Source organism: Musa acuminata, chromosome BXJ2-9, assembly GCF_036884655.1.
Source record: "Musa acuminata AAA Group cultivar baxijiao chromosome BXJ2-9, Cavendish_Baxijiao_AAA, whole genome shotgun sequence".
NCBI classification, from domain to species: Eukaryota; Viridiplantae; Streptophyta; class Magnoliopsida; order Zingiberales; family Musaceae; genus Musa; species Musa acuminata.
Genome location: NC_088346.1, coordinates 45087381 through 45107366, shown reverse-complemented (window position 1 = coordinate 45107366; position 19986 = coordinate 45087381). Strand labels below are relative to the sequence as shown.

At 37.5% G+C, this 19986-nt stretch overlaps 3 protein-coding genes across 3 annotated transcripts; 1 reads left to right on the top strand and 2 right to left on the bottom strand.

The window, feature by feature from the left end:
• Nucleotides 1-3138: 3138 nt before the first annotated feature.
• Nucleotides 3139-8589, bottom strand: LOC103998863 (probable protein phosphatase 2C 64). Its single transcript, XM_009420470.3, has 5 exons — nucleotides 8210-8589; nucleotides 7741-8085; nucleotides 7504-7624; nucleotides 7202-7425; nucleotides 3139-4117 (listed from the first exon to the last, which is right to left on the bottom strand). The coding sequence occupies exons 1-5, from the start codon at nucleotides 8480-8482 to the stop codon at nucleotides 3653-3655; spliced, it is 1428 nt and encodes a 475-aa protein (XP_009418745.2). The 5' UTR covers nucleotides 8483-8589; the 3' UTR covers nucleotides 3139-3652.
• Nucleotides 8590-14295: 5706 nt separating this feature from the next.
• On the top strand, nucleotides 14296-14982 carry LOC135622076 (probable 2' cyclic ADP-D-ribose synthase BdTIR). Its single transcript, XM_065123713.1, has 2 exons — nucleotides 14296-14825; nucleotides 14910-14982. Exons 1-2 carry the CDS (start codon nucleotides 14296-14298, stop codon nucleotides 14980-14982), a joined length of 603 nt encoding a protein of 200 aa, XP_064979785.1.
• A 2000-nt stretch (nucleotides 14983-16982) lies between these two features.
• Nucleotides 16983-19938, bottom strand: LOC135621868 (exocyst complex component EXO84B-like). Its single transcript, XM_065123474.1, has 3 exons — nucleotides 19684-19938; nucleotides 18957-19054; nucleotides 16983-17610 (listed from the first exon to the last, which is right to left on the bottom strand). The coding sequence occupies exons 1-3, from the start codon at nucleotides 19789-19791 to the stop codon at nucleotides 17364-17366; spliced, it is 453 nt and encodes a 150-aa protein (XP_064979546.1). The 5' UTR covers nucleotides 19792-19938; the 3' UTR covers nucleotides 16983-17363.
• Nucleotides 19939-19986: the final 48 nt, after the last annotated feature.

Genomic DNA, 19986 nt, shown 5'->3' with positions numbered 1-19986 from the left:
GCACCAGTCTCCTTCATTATATTGTCACCTTCAGAATTAGCTTTGCCAACTTCTATCTCTTCGACCATGTCGGTTGATCACTTTCATCTCCTTTATCGTATCATCATGAAGGCAACTAATATCCTAGAGTGTGGCCTCCCCCTTATTTACTATTGTTATGCCAACCTCCTTTCCTACTTATCACAATCATCCCCGATTCTACCGATTTCAACTTCATTTACTAAGAACGAGAAACTAGAGACCTTCCTTTGTGTTATCATTGACCGCCTATAATGACAATACCTTATGTCGACCTCTGTACATGCCTCATAGGGTAGAGGGTAGAGCATTGTAGGGTGAAGGCAACCATGATGGGGTGAAATGCAACTACGATGAAAGGAGGGATGATAGGGCCTCGCGGGGTAAAGGTGATCATGATAGGGTGGAAGGCGACGATCGATAACGCCCACCTAAAAGAAAAAGCGACGATAATTGAACGAGAATAAAACAAAGAGAATAAAGTAAAGCAAATAAAGTAATCTCATCTTAAAAAAAAGTAAAAAAATAATGTAACGACGGGTGCTTCGATTGAAAAATTAATATATATAAAATCTCGATTGGATGACATATGATAGATTTGGTCTATAATTAATTAAATATATATATATATAAATATCTCATCAAACATTTAAAAATCATAAAAATTCATATAAAATTTAATTATTGAATTATTATATATTTATTTTCTTGAATCATGAAATCTAAGAAGTTCGGATCATCCTTATATTTATTAAAATAGAGAAGGTTTTAAGTCTTATTTCGAATGAAAAATTTTAAATCGACCGATTCCTATTTCCGGAACTCCCACTAAAATAAGATTCTCTCTCATGGCTTCTTGAATGGAGCGACGAAGCATCAAAATTAATGTCCTTTCTTATGCTCATCCGCTTTGATCAACAATACAAAACATATGGTTTCAAGCGAGAGAATCCAATAGTATTTAATGATCATGATGGACTTATTTTTCACTCTCTTTTCATCAAATAAATAGTTAAAATAAGAGGATTAGGTGCCTAATTCCAAGATAACATTCCAAGCCACCCATCGGATGTACGGCTCATTGGCATTTGTAAGAGTATATTTAGGGGATTTTGATTGAATTAATAGATAGCAAACATACATTTTGTTTGTTGGAATCATTTCAAAATTGGGGAAGAAGTTTGATCATTTCATTGTTATATCAATAGGTATCCCTTCATTTTTATCCTTTCAATGGAGTTCGAGAGATAAGCATACCAACAAAGATAGTGACCTACGTGGAGATGCTTATCCTAGATAATGCCAAGTGTCCTGAGTTAAAACGGGTGGCTTGGCTTAGCCTAGCTAGGTCAACGGGTCGAGCGAGTAGGACAACTTAACTCGACGCGAACACAATAGATCGCTTGACCAAAGCTATTTTAATTACCATCAATAATAAATTACTATATATATTATATTAACGAGAAAATATTCCCATTTAGCTATTAGACACATCCAATCAACACATTAGTACCTTTTTTTTTTTTGACTCCACACATCGAGTCCCAATCTATTAATAATTTTACTCTATTAAAAAACTCATTTAGAATTGTACATAAATGATAATTAATAATTTTTTTTATTCTTTCCCTAATTATGACATACGTATTATAATTGTTCGAGAAAATATTCCCATTTAGCTATTAGACACATCCAATTGACATATTAGCATCTTTTTTTTAACTCCACACATCGAGTCCCAATCTCATAGTATCGATACTCTATTAAAAAACTCATTTAGAATTATACATAAATGATAATTAATGATTCTTTTTTTTTTAAATTTTCCTCTAATTATGACATGCGCATTATAATTGTTCGAAAAAATATTCCCATTTAGTTATTAGACACATCCAATTGACACATTAGCATCTGTTTTTTTTTACTCCAAGTCCCAATATCATAGTATCGATACTCTATTAAAAAACTCATTTAGAATTATGCATAAATGATAATTAATGATTCTTTTTTTTTATTCTTCCCCTAATTATGACATGCGCATTATAATTATTCGAAAGGAATATTTAGATCTTTGAACGATGGTATATATATATATATATATATATATATATATATATATGACAAGGAATAAAATACCATCGTTCAAAGATCTAAACAGTTCGTTTGGAACAATTGGAAGCGATACATACAAATGTACAGGAAGACTGTTGTGATTGGAGAGAGGAAGAGTTGTTCTTCACATCATCGTCAACAACACTGTAATCAATAAACGAATAGCTGCTTTAGGTACAGAAGCCGCAATCATGGACTACTCCAACGACATTTTCGAGAGCGGGCTCGGCGAGGGGCGGAAGGTCCACCTCCTCAGGCACAGCGCCGGGTTTCTCCGATGCGTCGGAGGGTAGAGCGCCCGCCGGAGCACCTCCCGGTTCCCCGACCGCCGGTAACAAGGAACCCTGGCCGCTGTGTCGGATACACAGGACTGCCGGCCCGGCCGCCGCCTCGCACCGGGAGACTGTGCCAGCTGGTTGCATGGCCGTCTGGGCGGCCTGGACGGAGCGCCGCCCGGTACTCCTCCTCCTCCTCCTCTCGCCTGCCCTGCTCCGCTGGCACCGCGACGGTGCTCATCCGAGTGGCCGAGCTGCATCCTGTGATTGATGATTTCCTATCGAATTCTGCGACCTCCCATCTCCGGTGGCGTTTATATATCAGTTGGAGTTGCGCAGTACAGAAGCCATCCCGCTGTTTCCGTTCAGATTCAACTCTTTTGACGATTGCCGCTTCAACGCTGCTGCTTTAGGACGGGCGCAGTCTGAAAGCTTTGACTGTGGAATAGGCCACATGCGATGTATGACCAGTTTCCCTGTGGAGAATGACGACTATTCTTCGCTGTCTGCGTCTCTCCCTTCCTCCGTCGAGAAAAAGCTGTAGCGACTTTGAAGGGTCCAATTGGGACAGTGACATCCACCCAGAATCAAAATTATCATTAACAATGCATATCATTAGAATCATTACATGATTACATTACGAAAGAAAGTGTTACCTGACGTCTTATTTCCTTTGTTTTCTTTTGAAAGCATTCAGTATGCATATACTGGTCGACGATAGACATGGCGACAATTCGGTAACTATGAAGAACAACATTTTCTTCGATGGCAACAATGAAAACTACTACACTATAGTAACATCCAGCGGCACTGAAGACCGCTAATTGTTCAAAACAGTGGACAGTACTCCAATAACTACTGGCATTTCTCACAAACAAACGGCTGACCTCTCCCTCTCGCCACAGCAAAGAAAAGGAACCTCAGCAGATCTATCATATTCTTACCGACACTAATCAAAGACCACTAATTGTCCAAAACAGTAGGCAATCTCTCAAGAACTACTTACATATCTCACAGACATCTCACAGACATACGACTGACCGCTTGCTAAGAAAAAGAAAAAGAAAAAAAAAAGGAAGGAACATCAGGATATGTATCATCGTCTTACGTTCCGTACATTCCAACAAAAGTTGGACAGCAAGCCTTTAAAAAGCTAAGAGATGGCGGAATTTTTACAAGTCCTTCGGAGGTAAGAATTGCGCCTTGAATCAGATGAATGAAAATGACCTATAATTCCCGAAAAAGGATCATAAACATGCATCACCGTGCATCTTCTCATCGGAAAATCTTGGAAGTTGAACAATTGAGTTAACTCGTGTCACTCCTTCCAGGCCTGACCAGCTCCCATCCTCGGTAGCACAATCTGTTCCATGTTCCTCCAGAGCAACTGATATCCTGGTGTTTCCTGTTGGTCTTACTGTGAAATTCCGATCTAATGTGGGTTCGTGATTTTGTGCTTCATCTGATTCAATTTTGGAATCTTCATAGCTGTAAACAAAAGAAGATGAACAGTTCACGAGGGACTCGGACACAGTATTCGTCTGTCCGTCCAAATACAAGCAAACCACAGCACAGTCATCCATCCTTGATGTAGGGTATTTGAGTTTCCATTCACGAGCAGCAGTTTCAACTAGAACCTTTGCGGCCGATGATCGGGTTGGAGATGAAGAGATGATGTCGACAACATCTTTGTTTGTGAGTACGTCCCAGACCTGCAGGATTCAATAGAAATACTGTTCAACAATACTGCAATCAGATGTGTATTATTATACACAATCAATATCTGAAATATCAGTTACAAAGTGGATGCTGTCAGTGCAAAAAAGTTACAGAAAATGGTTACACAATTACTCAATTATCTCTCTGACATCAGGTGTCTGATCAGCTAAAATTTGTCAGTATCATTGCTCTAGTAGAATTCAGCCACGTCAATATGTCCATTCTATTTTACTTGTGACTTGCATAGATGCCATGTAATGAAAATGCTGGAACACTACTTAATAAGTACAGAATTTTTATACTTGAAGAAGCATGTTAACAATTAGAATGAGGAAGAACGAAGTTACCATTTGAAGCCTCTACAAAACTAAGCAACTTCCATATTCTTTTTTCTACTAAATTTTTTCTTAGGTCTCACATGATAAGTTTGTTTTTAGTTAATATTAGCTCTGCAAAAAAAAGGCATCTTTTTAAATGAGCAAGCTGCCACAAGAACCCAACCAAATGCATCAAATGCAAGTAACACCACAAAGACTGACAAATGTCAATAAATTAGTCAAACTTCGGCATCAAAAAACCCAAAGCCAAAAGAATAGATAGAAGCAAGGATTGCTGTACTGCCCAAAATGGTACGATTTGGGTGGGATGTACCAGTCCGAGCATCAACCGATACAGGGACCATCCTATTTCGGGCCATCCGAATTAAAATAATAAAAATTCAAAAAATGATGGGCCCTAGTCCATTTCAGCGTTATAAAAAAGGCAGATTAGGGCTCTTCTAGCATACAAAGCCGTGACACTGCCTCTTCGCCGCTGCAATACTACTGCTTCCCTTCGATGCAGCCGTTGCTGTCACTGCTTCCCAGGTATCGTTGCACTTTTCCTCCTTTTCTTTCTTCTTCTTTTTCCTTCTTCCTTTCTCCTTTTTGCTCGTTTGTTCCTCCACCGAACCTTCCTCTTCAATTTTCTTCCTAGTCAAAACACCGGTTCGCACAGACGTAACGTATGTTGGTACATTGGTACGAAGCGACATGTGTCGTGCCACTGGCCGACTGGCACACTGGCTTGGACCGATAAGTCAAACCTTGGATAAAAGTACCATTAAGTGCATCATGTCTCACAAATTTACATATGATAGCCTCCTAATCTCTTTGTATGCAAGTATCCTTTAAATTTAGCTAGAAAATAGATTGATATTATTATTTTCAATTATGTGGTGCTCTTTGAAATGGTTGGGTTAAAAAAAATGGTGGCAACCAACAATCTATACTGTTCCATGAAATACCAGATACTATGCAAGAAACTTCGATGGTTCAGCGCCAACAAATGCAGTGGGCACTGGGCAGAGAATCACTTTTCTTGCTGCCATGATTGAAACAGCCATAAAGAAAGATGTTATCTGAGCTTTGTTATTATGTTGGAATAAGTTATGTTGCAATATTAATGTTACATAGGGTAAGAACAGTAGTATATTAAGTACTTTTACAAGATCAATACCTTTTAAGATATTTTAAGACTGTCTGGAAAGAACCCAATTGTGAGTGTCTGAAACAAGCCTGGAGTTTCTTTTAGACTGTCTCTCAACGGACACCTATTTTGTCTTAAAATCTTAAGAATGAAGGCTTTCCCTTCCGTCTTAGCAAATGAATTGAAATATCACATTTTACATAAATCACTGTGAGTCCAAAACTATCAGAAACCATGTTAGCATTTAAAATATTGATCTCTGAATGAAGCCAATTAGTACCCAACTGAAATCATACAGTATATTATTTCAAAATTTTCCAACCGTATCATTCAAATGTTTAGAATATCTCAGTGTTGTTTCATGAAGCCATAGGTGTTGCTCTAAACATTTATAAGTAACATGCGAATTCTTAACCAATAACGGAGACTATTGATCATCTAGGTCATTTTCTAGTTGTATCCAGAGTCAGGGATGCATTAACCTAGTTCCTTCTGGATGTTTTGGCATCAACTTATAATTCTATGCAACATGAGGAATTAATCTCTATGTAACTTAGAATTATCAAATGGAATTTCATGAGAAGTAGAATCATGAACTATTCACAAAATTAAATCAAACATTCGCTATGGGGCAAAATCAAGATCTGAAAACTAACAACAAAGAAGGCTACTATTTTATTGCATAGTGATGCTGGCTTCCAAGGATATTAGTAAGGAAGTAAAATTCTTGGGCTTGTTGTATTTTCTGGAGTTGGCACTATTGTTTTGTGAAGTTCCAAATTTATTTAAACCAAAAATCCAGGTACAAAACAATTTATTTAGCCACAGAGATAGGCAACCCAATCCCTATACTCATTTATTGAGTTTCTTTGTTGTCACACTAGCAATGAAAAAGGAAACATTGGTGAAGCAAAAGCCACATATTTTTAGCATAAGTCCTATGCTGAATCAACTGTCAGGGCTAGAATACAATCTCAATTAGATATGCTAGTTCTTAAGACCATCATTATTAATGCTAGGTTTCATAGCACCACAGTGTTTCCAATATGATAGTTTTATCATTCATAGACAACTCAGTGACAAACAAAAACAAATTAACCTTGACAATAAAAAAGTCTAAAAAAGTCTACTGTTCTTAAGCACAAAAGTTACAGTGAATCATGGAAATAAAGGAACTAAACATTTATTTTAGCATTGTTCTTTGGCTGAGCAGCAACTATGAGGGATAATATCAAAAGAAATTTTTGATATATTCATTAAGTTATCAGGAAGTTTTTGAGTCTGTTTAAAAGTTGAATTTAGGGATGATATACAAATAAAAGGAATAATTCTGGTTTAGCACTGGGTTGTTGCGAAACCAGTATATTAAAAAAAAAGAACAGTTAATATATACAATTCATGGCATCAAATACTGAATATACTTATTGGAAATTGACAATTTTAAGTTCCAACTTATTCGGTTGGATACTGTATGCTCACATATCACCTAAGATGGCCTGACAACCATTGTGCATTGTCGAAAACATGGTAATTCACAAAGAGTGTAACAAGATAATTATGAATTGCAAGGTCCAATAATTTTTAGCAGCTGGAAGTTATAGACCACTTACACCATCAGATGCAAGTACGACAAACTGGTCCTTCTCTGTCAGGTTCCAATGGAAGAATTCTGGCACAGAGATTACCCCATAATCCTTCAAACAGAAGTCACCAAAAGCTCTAGCCATCGCCAGCCCAGGAGCATCATCGTAAGGCAGCCACACCCTTGACACCTCTGGCTCATCCTGCAGAGCAAATACCCTCCCCCTACACCTCTTGATTCGTTCAGCTTCTTCTGCAGCAAATCCAGTCAACAGTTTATACAGCATAGACCCTAAAATGAAACAAGTTGGACGCTAGAATGACTGCATACTTGGAAGATCAGGCTTTAGATCGACAGTCAACTGCACTGGAAGCATGGAACTGTTATTGTCGTCGGTGCACCCCAAGACAGCACGGGAATCACCGATGTTTGCAATGAAAAGATTAAAACCCTGAGCTTGTGAGCAGAAACAGAACACAGAGTGAGGGATCAGAAGAAAGAAAGAAAATAAGATTGTGTACGGCGTGAGATAATGGATGACAATAGATCGGAGGAGGAAGAGCAGACCAGCTTGAGCAAGATCACGGCGGTGCTGCCACTGCAGAAACAATCGAGTGACGGATGGGAACGAAGCTCCTTGTCCATGGCCTTGGACGACCTCACGAAGGCCTCCCTCCAAACCGACAGGGATGGCTCCTCCACGGAGGATGCGGGATCTAGTACCGGGACGCCGTCTCTCCTCCCGAAACAGAAACAGGACCGGTCCATAAGGCTGCGGCCACCGCCAGGAAAGGGGAGAAGAGAGAGGAGCTTGAGGGGGAGGGCGTCCCGGACCTTGCGGGCCACCAAGTGGCCGTGGGGGCCGTGGCCGTCGAACACACCGCAGAGGACGACGCCTTGACCACCGAAGTCCTGGATCGAAGACATACACATAAATCAAGCCCAAACCAACCAAACCCCGTGATGAGATAACGATGGGCGGAATCGTTATTGATCGGTGATAACAAGATGCGATTCGAATTTTGCTTTGGCTTACCTCCCACAGGATCATGGCGTCCTGGTTGATGCCCTTGCAGCCCTGCTGCGTGTAGATGGAGGCGACGCTGCTCGTGCCCTCGTTCGAGAAGATCCGGCCGGGAAACACATGCAGCGCATCCTCCCGCATCACCGCATCTCTCCTCCTTCCTGCTCCTCCATCGTCGGTCCTTCTCGCCTGACTGCCTTCTCTTCTACTACTACGAGTACGAGGGAGAGTCCTCGCTGGGGTGGCAGCTGCGGCGGCGGCAATTGCGGTCAGGCAGTTCCCCATTCGGAGCCCAAAGCTGCAACTGTCGTCGAAGGTCCGGAGGAATGAAGAGGCGAGAAAGAAGAATCAGCGGCAATGGGAAAAGGGGGAATACCGTCTTCCTCTCTCTTTCCTTCCATATATATAAATAAGCCAAAGGAGGAGTGAAGGAAAGAAGTGGGAAAGGCAATAATACCACTTGAGAGTTAGCATTAGTTGACTGTGAGACACATACATGAGAGATAACTGTGTTTAGTAAGTTTGTTGAGTGGAGCACAAATGATTCAAGCTTTGACTTCAACTTAGGCTCTCCTCATAAGTAGAGTCTACTTTTGTGTGGGCAATGATGCTTCATAATTGCACACTTAATCCTTGAATGGAATTGGGAGAAATCATTTATTGATGGATAGTTTGGTCCCATAGTCAACCAATGTCATGGCTTGAATGGTTTGGAGGTTCACATGGCTTCCACTGGATCAGCTTACAAGCTGCTTAGATACAAGTAGGGATACATCTCTCAGCTCTTTCGGGCTTTAAGTTGGCTTATCTTACCGACTCCGGTCTTTTATTTTGTTGAAAAAATGTTCACTATAAATTAATTATATCAATAGTATATGAAACATTTCAAAGTATATCAATAACAAATGAAATATTTCGAAGCATATCAATAACAAAAATGAAACTTTTCGAAGCTTATCAATGACATATGAAATGTTTCGAAGCATATGAATGATAAATAGAATATTTCGAAACGGTATATGAAATATTTCAAAACGTAATAATGGCGTAAACATTTCATAAGCATAGGGAGCATATTTTGATGTTTGTTTCAATCTTATCTTAAAATTTTCTTTAAAACATTTGAATCATTAATGTTATGATTTTACTATATATATATTCGATTTCACTCATGACTTAAAAACCTCAAGCTTTTATATTGAATCGGTATCAAATTTAATATGTATTAATCCTAATATAATAAATTACATCATGATGGACAAATGAATTACAGTTTTATAGATAGAAAATATTTGGATTTAATATTTTAAAAAAAAATTAGCAAATAACCTTGTAATTTGAGTTAAAAAAAGAAAAAAAAGAACTTGAATAATTTACTTGTGAAGGATTTTCTAAACAATAAACACCATATACAAACATGAACTATTTTAGAAGATATTTATGAAAAAGATAAATATCCTCTTATAACATCACATGTATTAAAAGGAAAATATTGTAACAATAACATGATAGAAATTATTATTAGATGAAGTTGATATTCCTATTTATCTATCTATCTATCTATCTATATATATAGAAATTATTTTTTAATACTTTTTCTCCCTCTTATCATGCTATTAAGCAGAATAGTGAAGCTGTTGATGCTCCTTAACTTCAGAATTAATTATAAATTATCTCTTATAATTAGTTATTTTTAGTATTTTGATTCTTATATTTTTAAAAGTTATACTGGATCCCTATATTTATGAAAGAAAAATATTTAATCTAATTTCTCCTCACACTGATTTTGTTGACAGAAATATTATAGGGCTTACCACTCCGTATATGTTGGCTTTATCTTACTTTGATTTATTACTCTTAACATATATGATATTTTTGTTAATAAACTCGACGGCATGAGAAAAAATGAAGTTAAATATTTTATTTTAGTAACTGTACATATCTCAATATAAATTTTAAAAATATAAGGATCGAAATACTAAAGGTAACTAATTACGAGAAATAATTTATAATTGATCCTTCTAAATACAGTTTCAAATAATTATTAAGTGAAATATTAGCTTGCTTCATCTCAAGTTAAATATAACGAAGTTAAATATTTCATAGGTGTTTTGGGCAGGATTTGAAAGAAGGAGAAGGTGAGTTCTTTTTGTTGTCTTATAGGACAGGAATTGGTATTATTGTTCCTTTTCTTTTTCTCCGAGTATAAGAAAAAAAGGAAAACAAAACCAATTGCATAAAAAAAAAAAAAAAGTCTGGCAGATAGGCTTCTAGATGTGAAGGTGGTGATGGTGATGTTGATGGTGGTGGAAAAGAAAAGAGTAAGAGACTGGTCAGAGACAGGAAGTGGAAATTATTTTGTCTATTTGTATGAACTTTTATTCCCTACGGAGCCATCAATATGAGAATGCCTTGGACTTCTCTTCAGCTGTTCTCTTTGTTAGCTGCTGTCCTTTACTTGTTACGGTTTCTCGAGTTTCAGAGGTAGGCATTACTGTATTCTATAATTTTTTTATTTTATTTTTAAATATATAGCTTTAAAATGGTAAGATATTGTTTTGGAATTAGTCATAGTTCAATTTAGGGCGTATCAGAGTTCTATAGCTGCATTATGTTTTGATGTTAGTGGGACCTCACCGGCTGCTGCCTCTATCGATGACAGATTATGATAAAAATAATTATAAAATATCAATTTTTTTATTCTTTATATGTTTTAATCGTTAATCAATCCAGGATCAATCATAAATTTGAATACATAATTTGTAGCTTTACAACTCTATTGCTATGTTGTGACGAAGATACATGACTCTTCTCTACTGATCTTGTAATTAATCTTCTCTGGCGATCGACTTGTTTCTTTAGTGATCCTCTGTTGCTATTTAGTTTTGCTTGATGAATGTTCTCTCTGCTCCTACACTGGTGTCTACTATATAGCATCTTTATTGACATTCTCGTCCCTTTCTCATCAATCATCAGACTTACTAGCGCCTCGGATCCATGGTCGATCTCTCAATAATAGTCCACTACCTTTTATCATCCTCTGGATTGTGCCATCAATACTCACGATTAAGAGGACTTAGAAGATAAACGAAGAGATCGCCCTCTTCTACACATCTGATATTAGATCCTTATGCACTTCTGGTATATGATCTCTTCTATCAAAGCAGATCCTCCCTTGTACACTTCCTAGATTTGATCTTCTTTAATAGATTAGATCTCCATCATCTATGCTTCCAAATCATATTATCAATTGGTTATGGATTTCTCTATTAGATCATGATATCTTCTTAACATATCTTCCTCCTTCGTATCTAATGCTTTAATTATAGTTTCATCATAAAACAATAGTTTATCTTAACTTACAGGACTTATATGCAGAAACTCTAATCTTATTCAAGCTCTTGAAAGATGACAATTATACATCTTAGCAAGTATAATTCATTAATCTTCTCTTTGAATTTAATTTATTAGGCTACGTTGATATCTCTCTTAGTTATCCACTAGAAAATATTCAAATAACAAATGAACCCCATCCAAATAGCAAATCTTGATCACAAATTATGGCTATGATAATATTATCTTATTCTATAATTCATTCAAACCTCAATTGTTGGCTCTATAGTGCTATTAATCTATTTATGCAGTATTACAATAGAAGTATGGTTTGAGTTATAAGCCACCATTGTCAATCACTCTTGCACTTGTATGTTAAGTCTTTTATCTATTCTGATGAAAACAATACAAAAGAAAAATATTATTAATAATTATATGTAAAATTTAAAATCTATTATAAATTATTTGAGTTTAATAGGTCATCCTCTAAGTGATGATGAAGTCATTGTTTATACTTTTAATGACCAACGAGGTGAACATAAGAAACCAATGATAGTAATTTAAGCACATGACTTACTAATGTAATTTAAAGAATTATATGATAAATTGATTGATCATAAAACATATCTAAAAAGAGAAGAGAGGAAAATAAAATCAACTATTATAGTCTAATTCAATCAAAAATCCAAAAGAATGGATAATCAAAATAATAAAAACTTCAATAAAAAATTAAACAAGATATCTCCTACAACACTAGTCACTATTTAAAAAATTATTTCATAAAATCTCAAATATTTAAAAACTCAAAATATTCAATTATTTATATTATCCCTAGGTATGTTTCTATGCTTCATATATGTTAACACAAAGATCCAACGCTTGGGTACTATCTTAAATATAATATTATTTAATATTATGATTTTAAAAGTCAAAAGATCTCCGCGTCATATTATTTTTTGTTAAGTAACTTTTTCATTCTAAAATCTTGCTTCTTTAGCAATGTGAGCCATTATAATAATAATTAATCACCGAGTTCATACGAGTATACCTCAAACTCTCACAAGTACACCTCTCACGATATCAACTGGTAGATCTTTCTGGACATGTACTCCCTTATTATCTAGTTTATCAGCATCTCACCCCTTCCATAACTTCTCACTCTACAATATACGATGAAGCAATACCCTCGACATCACAAATGATATATTTATATTTTTCTCGGTCAAGTAACACCGAAGTGCATTAGTCTGATCATATGCATGCCACTAACTCTTTATCAGTTTTCATACCTTTAACACGTTCCTTTCACAATAAATTCTTCAATCATTTATAATTTATATTCATCAAGCAGCTTTTCTCCCGTCTTTATCACACACACTAACTTAAAAGTTTATTTAATTATATCATGAATGATATATCTCTTTCATAATAAATTCTTTCCTTCTTGAAAACTTAAAACTTACGTTCATACACATTACAAATATGATAGTCATACACATTTGCTCCTATCTTCATCACACATGCTGACCAAACAAATGGATACTGGTCAGCTCGTCAAAGGCGACTAGTCATTTATTTGCAATCTCCCCTTACGGAGGAGCAATCTCAGGTTATCAGCCGTAACGAGAATAAAGAACATCAAAACTGGGTTCAAAATACTGTTAATGTCATAGCAGCAGCTGTTATTAGTAAGATTGCTCCTCCTCCTCCTCCTCCGGCCATTCTTCTGTTTTCCATTACTGCAAGGGGTTACTCGTCTTAATGCCAACAGCAGCAGCTCACTGAGAACAATGTTACTACTTGCATGTTATTCATCAATCATGTTTTTTTTTTTTGATCTTCTCCTCTATCTCTCATCTCATACGAATGAAAGCTTTGTATGCTTAATATATATTATATACACATGAATATGTTGCAAATGTTGATGTGAATTTAGGGAAAAAAACCTACATCTTTCACGTTTTAGATTTTTCCAAGATTGCTTACGTAAAATCGATGAGGATTTTTCACATCATAATCTGTAGCTTTTCATACTATTCACAGTCCGACATCGGAAGTAAAAATATACTTGGGTTAGGAGTTTGCGATTTGTCCGACCACATCTGGAAGTGACAAGATTGTGATGTGATAGATAGATAGATAGATAGATAGATGGTGCAGGATAATCTTGTTCTCCGTCTTGTCGTCCTCCTCGGGTTTCATCCAATCTGACTAAGTCGCATGTCCAATCGGTCCTCAATTCCGCAGGTACAATTGAAAGTTCGTGTCAACTTTCAAGCGAACATAGACATTTCCGAGGATTCTCCCCATACGCCTCCCGCAAGCAAATCCTCCGTGTGTAAACGTTAGTGTTCGTCCACGTGGTCCGTCCGTCGTCTGATCGCTTTACAAATCGTACTGCACGTGACGAAACTCGCGCCGCGTCTTTGAAGGGGGAAACGAACCGGATCGCTGATCACCTTCGTTTATAGCTGCGTAAGATAAGCCAGGAATCAACATTCAACGGAACAGTCTCGATGTGGTCGTCTCCCCTCCCCCTCCGCTTCTCTCCTCTTCCCTCCCCCTCCTCTTCTGCTCCTTTGAAATAGTCTCTTCGGATGAAATTTTTATCTCCCGTCATTCCCATGTCTTGGAAATCAAAATCAAACCTTGACGTAGTACATTCAAACCACTTCTTTCCATCGCCGGTATATAAAGAGAGAGGGTGCACTCCCTATCCCATATTCCGACATCCCCTAGTATACAATCGTTCTGTAGATAACCACATGGCGTCCGTGCGCAGAGTTCTTCCCACTCGTCTCGTCTCGAGGGTGGTGACGGCATACAAGGAGCAGGCCGCTGCGGCGGCCACGAGGAAAGGGAGTGTGGCGGACAGGGTCGACGTCGCCCGCTCCTACGACGTGTTCATAAGCCACAGGGGTACCGACACCAAGATGACGTTGGCCGGGCTGCTCTACGACCGCCTCGTCCATCACAACGTCCGCCCGTTCCTGGATAACCGGACGATGGAGCCGGGGGACAAGCTGTACGAGTGCATCGATGCCGGCATCCTGCAGTGCAAGGTCGGCGTCGTTATCTTCTCGCCCAGGTACTGCGACTCCTTCTTCTGCCTCCATGAGCTGGCGATGATGGTGGAGGCCAAGAAGAAGCTGATTCCCGTCTTCTGCGACGTGAAGCCCTCCCAACTCTCGGTGTTGGACGCCGAGTCGCATTCGCCGGAGAACCTGAAGAGGTACAGCAAGGCGCTTCAGGAGGCCAAGTACACGGTGGGGCTGACCTTCGACTCCAAGACAGGGTAAGGCCCTCGAGTTCTCTTCCTCTGTGGACTCCCATCATTCCTTCCTCCGCTTAATTGTTTGGATTCTTTGATGGTTATCAGGAACTGGTCGGAGCTGGTGTCGAGGACTGCGAACATCGTGATGAAGTCGATGAAGGAGGGAAAAGGCCGCTGAGGAAGACGAGCAAAATCGTTTGACCAATGCAATGAGTCAAGAAAATAATTTTGACTGATTCTTTGATTTGTAATAACGGATGTTAACTGATCTCCTCATTTCTAATAACGGTAACACAATGAGCGATCCATTTGCTCGCGGCATATTGTTGTCTCTTCCTTCATTGTTTTTGACAAGGGAATTCAATTCAGTAATTATTCGTAAATAATAAATACTTTTCTTTCTCCCATTTCTTTGACTGGTTTGATTTTTTTCTTTTACAAACCAAAAATACTTAATTCAGTATATATATATATATATATATATATATATATATATATATATATATTGTAATATTATCATTGTAAGAATGATAATAAAATAGGGTGAGACATTATCCAATTATTATCTTTTTGATTATTGGATCAAAATATTATACTTTTATTAAGAAAACTATAACCGATTCGATATGATAATCAGTAGATTTGACTGAAAAACTGATTCGAACTATTTAGGTTAAAAAAAAAAAAGCATTATTGACTATCAAATAATGTCTGACGTACCGTACCGTACTGGCATTTCGATCCGGGCTCGGTACCGGTACGGTACGGTATACTGCTCGGTACACCCAGTGTACTAAGTGGTACACTCAGGTGTACCAAGCACTATAGCACATGTTCGCGTATTGTTAGTCTGTCGGATCAGTATGTACCGCCCGTATCGGACGGTACGATCCGGTACGACAGACCTTGCTATCAAATGTTAACCAAAAAGAAAAAAGAAAAGAAAAAGAAAGGAGTCCTTTAAAAGGTGGAGCTTTTCTACAAGTAATTGGAAAATAGGAAGCTTGATTCAAACAAGAGCTAGAAAATGTAAGGCTTTCCCAAAATAAAAAGAAAACATAAGAAACAAATTTAAGTTTGTCAAAATGTAAAATATTATAGTCAGGAAATATATAAGTGGATGATTTTAATTCGGTTTAGTCAGCAAATATATGAGGGATAGCCTCAAGAAGCAGAAGAAACAGGTATGGTTTGGTTTCTAGAAACTGATTCGAAATTATAATAAAATCGGATCAATGGTTTAATAATTCTAAACCAAATCAGAATCATAATTATGGTTTTGGTTTCTAGAAATTAAAATCAGAATTGAGATTGATTGTTTTAAACCATTTAAATATATATATATATATATATAAAATAAATAGTTGGTATGGTGTAATGATAAGTACTTTTAGTTCTAAAAATGATGATATGGGTTCTGATAAAATAATTTAGTTTTTTGTTAATCGAATCCGATAGATCGAATCAAAATCGAAAATGAATCGATGATTTTGATTCGATCCACCTGATACCGATTTCCAATTTTACTGAAATTGTGGTTTGGGAATCATGATCACCCCTATGGTTAATACATAATGTGAAAGGAGGAGGAATAATGCACAAAGGAAATTTAGAACAATACAGAATAGTAGAGGAAAGAGAGAAGAAAATATTAAGTGCAGAGAAGATGTAATAGGGAGGAGAAAGGTCAGCGGCAAATTTCCATTTGTTGCCCACATATAGACTTCAGCCAGTATCGGAAGAATGCAGCTTCGGTGGTCTCCCATTTGACCAACAAGCCTTATTTTTCTTCCATTAGAATTGATGCAAGATGATCCACAGACACTGTCTTGATTTTTCCGACTTCCAACTCTTCTCCATCAGTTCTCTCATGATTTTGACGTGGAATCTCTTCAGGTTTCCCACATATGACTTCTTGGCAATGTTCTTTCTCAGTGACTATTTAATTCTTAGAATTAAGACCTACATCTACTCTTAATTTAAATAATGATGTTTTGATTGAGGAGAAACATCTGCTACTGTCCACCCATTTACAAGAGGTGTTCAAAGGGCTTGTTGTATCTCAAAGTGGACCAGTCTTTTGAGGTATTGTTCTGCATTTAATGGTAGTGTAATTTACTTGGGCACATCAAACCACATGATCATTCACAAGGCAGATGTTAAACACACATGCACAGATACCCATCATCAAAACTTCCACTATTTTCCAGTAATTTGTAATGTGCCAATTGTTTTTCCACTGCTTCTGAGTGGACAATACATAGTCGTGCTTCATCTTATAAAATAGTAACACATTTTTGTTGCTACAGAAAATAACTGAGAAGACACTTCGCTTTTTGGAACATTACTTCTTTTAGGAGCCTACAAACTCCAAATAGTACCATCTGTAATTTTGGCTGAGCCACTCTTGGGTGCTCGATCAAGAATGGAACCGCTTAGCTATGCTGGCACGCCAATCTGATATTGCACAAAAGTATGACATACTCATCGGTGAGGAATGTTCTTCGGTTTGCATCTGTTGTAAAGTTTAGCTCATCATCTGTAGAAGACTCAATATCATTATTTACTTGAGTAGAGAGAAATGTCCAATGTGTCCAAAGCGTCACAAAGGTCGGATCCAAGCTCTCCATCAGAATGCAGATCAAGATCGTCTATGCCTTGCGCTTTGGTTTCTGTTGAATTATTGGATGATGGTTTCTCCAGATAGAGACTGTTGATAAGATCTTGAACGAGCATTCTTTGGTTTAAAACATGTTGTTTCAGCTCCTCAAGATCACACTTCACTCGTGGTACTTCTTCAAGCATCCTGCAGGAGAGCAGGAACCTCAGCTTACAGGAAAAACAACATATCAAATTTTACCTGTTAATTAGATGCAGCCACACCATTTATCTGAAATTGTTGAGTACCAGAAAGAAAATGAACATTTATCTAAAATTAGATTCCACTTTGTTTATTGACAAATTGTCCACACTTCATAAATTTTACATCAGGAAACCATTAATAATAATGTATGATTTCTTTGTTACTCTCAAGAAGAGATTATCCAAAGCCTATTCTTTTAATACAATTCGACTAAAATTTGGAGTATGTAACTACTTTAAATGCCAAATTTCATATATTCAATTTGGATGGTCTCTCAACATCAGAACATGCTGGTTGTGATTAGAATCCTTTTCTTGATAGCAACAATCTACCACATGGGCTGAAAGAAACTGTTGATCCCTCCATAAAATTCAGAAACCATCAAGTGTTATCACCTCAACTACTTAAATGACAAATTTCATATACTCAATTTGGATGGTCTCTCGACATCAGAACATGTTGGTTGTGATTAGAATCCTCTACTTGATAGCAACAATCTACCACATGGGCTGAAAGAAACTGTTGATCCCTCCATAAAATTCAGAAACCATCAAGTGTTATCACCTCAACTACTTAAATGTCAAATTTCATATACTCAACTTGGATGGTCTCTCAACATCAGAACATATTGGTTGTGATTAGAATCCTCTTCTTGATAGCAACAATCTACCACATGGGCTGAAAGAAACTGTTGATCCCTCCATAAAATTCAGAAACCATCAAGTGTTATCACCTCTTACAATTAAGCCAATGTTCATCGAAAGCTAATTACAATGGTCAAAGTAGATAAAGATTGCTTTGAAAATTGCGAGGTGGCAAATCAATGGGCTCACACCCCGCTTTTCTTCTACCAAATCATTTGGAGTCCACCTGAATGTGACTGGATTCATATATTGGAATGCCCTTTATTTTTCATTCAGAATTAGGACAAGTTGGCTACATTCTCTTTCTTTTCGAGGTCAGATTCTTCCATATGAACATCAAAAGCAAAATGTTAGGACAACTGGGAGCATGAATTAATTCCTCAAATCCAACATTTAACAAGAAAAGGTCTCTAATTTTCCTGTTGGGTAAATGCCAGACATACCTTAACTTAGTACTACAAAGCAGCAAACTACATTAGAACTGAAAACTTTTGTTAGGTTTATTATAAAATATAAATTGACCAATTTTTGAATGCCAGAAGCCAACCAAATTTTGTTCCTACGAAGTCGGAGCACATGAGAAAATACTTAAACAAAACAAGATAAACCGATTGATCCATGAATTAATTAAGCAGGGACATTTACCTAACAAAGGCTGAATAACATGAGTAGACATTTCTATTCAAGTCCTCATCCGATGCCATCTTTATCGCAAGGAGCTCTGAACATAAACGCTTTACACCCTATAATAAATAGTTAAGGAGTTAGTGCTGCAATCATGGTCCAACAACTCTGCTGTAGTACCCGATAAGAGATGAACTCATATTAAATTGAACTAACAGGCAGGTGTAGAACAGCTTGTTTAAGCGATCCATCATGTCACTTCTCTCGAGTGAAACAGTGGATTTACAGATTTACACTCAGGGTGAGTGTTGTCAATATGAATGACTATAAATCACCATCAACATAAATGAGCATATTGAAGAACTGCTCCAGGTGTTTTCAGCAATCTCCTCCCTTCTCTCGTCCTTTAGTAATATATTACAGACCACTGTTACCAGGTTGGGAGAAGCAATTTGAGAAACAACCCAGAAGAAAGAAGCTGAAAACTATAGCTACTTCTCCTGTGATGATTTATTTCACCTTCATCAATCAATAGTTGGAGCAATTATATATATGTATAAAGGCATGAATTTGGTGTAAATGTCAACTATGGATTCTCTAATAATTGACAGAGTCCTGATATAAGTTGAGAGAATAGAACTGATTCGTCTTACGATGGAGTCGAGTGGGAAACAGGTTTCCTGGATACTATGACCTGGGAAGACTGCATTCCAATTACATGATAACTTATCGTAAGAGAAGAAGGTACCACTGCGGTCATTGGCTTTAGCTCCATCCGATCCTCGTGATCGCCATCGGAGCTCGAAGTGATGGAGGAGCCGTCGGTGTGGCTCCCCGAGACGTCCTCGTCGGCCATCGGAACTCTAGAGGGAGAGGACGAGGGACGAGGGGGAAGCACGATTAAACTTTGAGGGGTTGGGCGAATTGGCTGTCGGCTTTCGCCACGGACGGACGCTCGCCCTCGTTTCCTCCGCCGCACGCGACGCCCAAATGTTGATTTCTACAAAGCAAAATATCAAACACGTAATTATATATAGTTTGTGTTCGCAAT